Source organism: Octopus bimaculoides, chromosome 10, assembly GCF_001194135.2.
Source record: "Octopus bimaculoides isolate UCB-OBI-ISO-001 chromosome 10, ASM119413v2, whole genome shotgun sequence".
Classification (NCBI taxonomy): domain Eukaryota; kingdom Metazoa; phylum Mollusca; class Cephalopoda; order Octopoda; family Octopodidae; genus Octopus; species Octopus bimaculoides.
In genome coordinates, this window is record NC_068990.1 from 84,554,442 (window position 1) to 84,559,275 (window position 4,834).

General features: G+C 35.4%; 1 protein-coding gene across 1 annotated transcript in view; it reads right to left on the reverse strand.

Annotated features, from left to right (window-relative positions):
- Window positions 1–4,834, reverse strand: part of LOC106871323 (fringe glycosyltransferase) — a 40,961-nt gene that overhangs the window by 13,126 nt on the left and 23,001 nt on the right. Inside the window, exon 3 of the mRNA XM_014917714.2 lies at window positions 1,826–1,973. Coding sequence (XP_014773200.1) covers window positions 1,826–1,973 — 148 coding nt within the window. The remainder of the gene's footprint in view (window positions 1–1,825; window positions 1,974–4,834) is intronic.

Sequence of the window (4,834 nt, forward strand, 5' to 3'; positions counted from 1 at the left end):
TATATATATATATATATGATAATTATATATACCTAAACGTATTGTGAATAACAACTATTCAAGTATACAGTGAATGTCACTTTTTTTTTTTACTTTTCTAACCTTAAGCATAGCGAAAAGAAATCAAATGTCCTAGATATGACATTCCCATGAGCTGAGTCACAAAAATTACTGAGGACTTTGACAGAGATTAAGAACAGCCAGATGATTAAAGAGATTGTGACTTTGACTAGCAATGATCATTTTTATTTATGCACTCTTTCCATATGTAATAAGAGAAGCTACAGCTGGTTAAATGACCCTCAGTATATATTACATTCTCAGTTCATTGATTTCAACAAAAACTGAAGAGAAAAGTTGAACTGGGCAGAATTTAAATGCATAGCACGAAGGGACATAACTAAAGACTGTTTTAAAATGGTTAAGTGTATTTAATGGGTAGAGAGTATCAAATAATTAATATATATATATATATATATATATATATATAAGTGGTGAAAGTAAATAGATTGACTGACAGACAGTAATAGTTCTGCACTAGATATGCTAGTGCATAGTTAATTAGAGACAAATATATAGTGGATAGACAGCTAAGTTAGTGTTAACATATTTAAAACAAGGGACATTAAATAACTAAGTATATCATCATCATCATCATCATCGTTTAACGTCTGCTTTCCATGCTAGCATAGGTTGGACGATTTGACTGAGGACTGGTGAACCAGATGGCTGCACCAGGCTCCAATCTGATCTGGCAGAGTTTCTACAGCTGGATGCCCTTCCTAACACCAGCCACTCCGAGAGTGTAGTGGGGCAACAGCCATGCTCAAAATAGTGTTTTTTATGTGCCACCTGCACGGGAGCCAGTCCAGCGGCACTGGAATGACCTCGCTCAAATGATTTTCTAATGTGCCACCAGCACAAGTGCTAGAAGGTGATGCTGGTAACGACCTCGCTCAAATGGTGCTATTTACGGGCCACTAGCACGAAGAAAAATAGATAGATTGACATATAAAGTGATAGTTAAGTTAGTGTTAACATATCTAATGTGTGGAACATTAAACGTTTAACTAAAATATATGGTGATGAAAGATAAGACAGACAGTTAAGTGAAGATTATTATAACTGTTGCATGAAACATAAAAAAAAAGACTATTATTAAATGAAGAAGAAACGACATTAATCAATGTATAATATTATTTTACCTATATCATTTATATCAACAAGTATGGGAGACAACTTGACATGTTTCCGCCTTACTAGACCTCATCAGTGAAACATAGGCTTCAGCATACATGCTGAAGTGGTGATGAGAGAATCAGTAAATAGATGTGCTACTAAGTACACAGGTAGGCATGAAAAATTAGTATATTTTAAAAATAAATGTGAGCTTAATTTTTTTGGGATGCCATCTGCATATAACAATACTTAAGTTAGTTTCAATATTTAATGGAATAAACATTAAAATAATTATACAGCAAGGATAAAATATTATTCAGAGTCAAATATTGTTGTATAAGAGACAAATCTAGACATGTTTTGGTTTTATTACGCCCTCATCAGCTCAGTACAGATTTTACCATTCATAATGAAATAGAGACAGAAGAATCACTAAGTGACTCTATAAAACAGTACATTGGTTTGGTATAGTTTAGTGTGAAGTCATAGCACAAATTTTTTTCCCTTCATAGTTTTTAGCTTTGCCCCATGTAGAAATCGCACCCCAGATTTATCAGTTAAAATCAAGTATAAATATAGTGCAACTTATGCACAAGTAAATATGATACTTTTAAACATATATATGAAAGGAAACTAGTGAACTTACTCCTGGTTGGTTTATGTCCATAATTTGCAACGGATGCTTAAGGCTAAGTTTTCCAAGATACCAGTCTTGAGTATGATTATATTTTTGAAGGAGAGTAACCAGCTTTGGTACATTCACATATGTATCATCATCAACATGACAAAACCACCTAGACAGGGATAAATAGAAACAAATAATTGAATATATAAATAAAAGCAAGAAAGAACATATTTTGGCGAGATACTATTAAGAATCTCAAATGGAATAATTACATATTTCCTTAACTAAGGGCAGTTTGTTAATAATCAAGAAGACATTCAGTCGTCAAATCTCTAATTATATACAGCACACACACACACACGAACACACACACACGAACGCATACATACATATATATACATTAAATATATATATATACAGACACATATATGTATACTATACATACATTTATGCACATGCTCTAATAATTCAGAATACCGAGTCTGTTTCCATAAAGCAAATAATAACAATAATAATAATAATAATAATAATAATAATAATAATAATAATAATAATAATAAGATATAAAAAGGGGAACTTGACACGACGATCAGTCGGACGCTGACACTCGTTGATGCTGCATCGAAGAGGCCAGGGAATAGAAGAAAGAAGACATGCACCCAACATCAGAGCTGAAGACACCTCCGAAAGGAGGGGCCCCGCCACGTCAAAACGGTAGAGGAGTAGGGGCCGAAACCGGACGTGGTTCCTCCTGATGATGTCTTCAGCTAACTGGATCCTATAAAGGAGCTGTTGTGGTGGCAGACCACGAAACATGGTTGAAATTCCTTCCTTTTTTACTATAGGCACAAGGCCTGAAATTTTGGAGGATGGGACTAGTCGATTATATCAACCCTAGTATTTTCACTGGTACTTAATTTATCGAACCCGAAAGGATGAGAGGCAAAGTTAACACCGGCGGGATTTGAACTCAGAACATAGTAATAGACAAAATACCGCTAAGCATTTCACCCAGCATGCTAACAATTCTGCCAGCTTACCACCTTAATGATAATAATAATAATAAAAAAATTCCCTAATGCAATACCAGGCACTGGCTCTCATGGCTTCTGATTGGAAGTGTTATCATGTACATGTTTTGTTTTGGTGTAAAAGATGGGCTACAGCAAATCTTCTGCTCAAAACCACAGATTTGCTTGTCAGTTGCTTGACCTTAACCAGTTGAGCATGTCCCTCAGTGGGTGACAATATGCGCATCTCTGATCACGAGCAGAAATAGTTGGGGAGCATCGCAGCCATACATTGAGAGGAATTCTTTGGAGTTTGAATAATTCACCTCAGGAAACTTGGGTGCTTTGTTCAACATCCTTAAACAACCCTTATTTGGGGATCTTTTGAGCGGGATGGGCTACTCAACCTGAGAAAATTCTAACTGGGCCTTACCCGCAAGATCATGTGCTGTTTATCTAGACATGAGATCACCATGTCGCGCACATATGGTTGTGATGCATGTACCTGGTGTACCCTTATCAGACGGGTAGTCATGATGGGTATATTGGGCTTTGTATATTTATACTCCAGTGTCACTTTGATGGCATGTGCTACTCTCTCACTCAATAATAATAATAATAATAATAATAATGATAATGATAATGTTGAGGGTGGGAAAATATATCTAGTTGAAATGATACCAATATATTACTGGTACTTGGATTAATAACTCTTGATGAAAGACAGTGTAGGTTGATCTCACTGCAATGTGAACTCAGAACTGTAAAGGGCTGTGAAAATACATTAACAGAGCATTGCAGTATCAAACCCATCTGCATTACCCTAGCCCATCCAAAAAGCACTGAACCAATGAGGAAGTCCCTTTGAAGTTGCAGAACCTACCAAGAATAGCAACCAGATCTTTCTCAAATCACAGTTTACCATTAAAAAAAAACACATTAAATAATGTAATCCAAGATATTCTGACTATCCCATCAAATGATTTTAGGTAGAGTGTATCCTGGACTATACTATACAATATGTTCTTCCTTTTCTAAAGATGGTGGGGCATCATTTTAGGAAGAATTTGATTTTATTTCTAAAAGATCAAGCAATAATCACCCTGTATAGCTATATATTATGACTGATTTTTGAGACACTAATACTACTACTACTACTACTACTACTAAAATTACTGCTACTACTAATACTACCTGTCATGCAAGTGCTTGGTTTGTTTTTTAAGATCACAAATTTAACAGGAGTGTGAGTGTATATGTGTATGAGACAGAAAAATATTACGTATGTGCATATCTATGAGAGAGGGGGAGGTAAATAGAGAGAGAGAGAGAGAGAGAATGGAATGGAGCAAGAGAGAGGGAAAGAGAAAATAGAGAGTTAGTAATAGGATATAAAAGGGAGAGAAGGTGTATCTGAAAAAGAGAGAGAGGGGGGTATATGATAGCAAAAAGAGAGCATATATAAAAGAGAGAAGGAGAGGAGTTGGGTGAGTGAGAGAGAGTGAGTGAGTGAGTGTAGGTATGTGTGTGAATACACAAGGAAGAAAGAGAAAGAAAGAGACTGTGTGGGAGGGAATGAGAGAGGGAGACAGTATGTCTGAAAGTGAGAAAGTAAAGAGGTATCTATTATAATCCATTCAGTCAATTGATCCATTCATAACATTGTTATATATAAAGTTTTTCACACTCAGCATTAAGCATTCTTATAGTTTTCCCTTTATCAAATAATTGTCACATTTACTGATCTGACAAGTGCTGCCAAACAAACATGACTTCTGCTTGGAGTGTTAACAAGAATTTTGTTCTCTCACTCTCTCTGTTTGTGTGTATACATGTGTGTGTGTATATGTTTGTGTGTATATATATATATATATATAAACAAATAGTAAATGAGTATATGCATGTATACGTACAGGTATGTGCATACCGACATCCACCTGTATGTATAGGTGCATATCTGGGTACAGGACATTGCAAACAAAACAGAGACGAGAAAACACACAAGCCACATATATATATA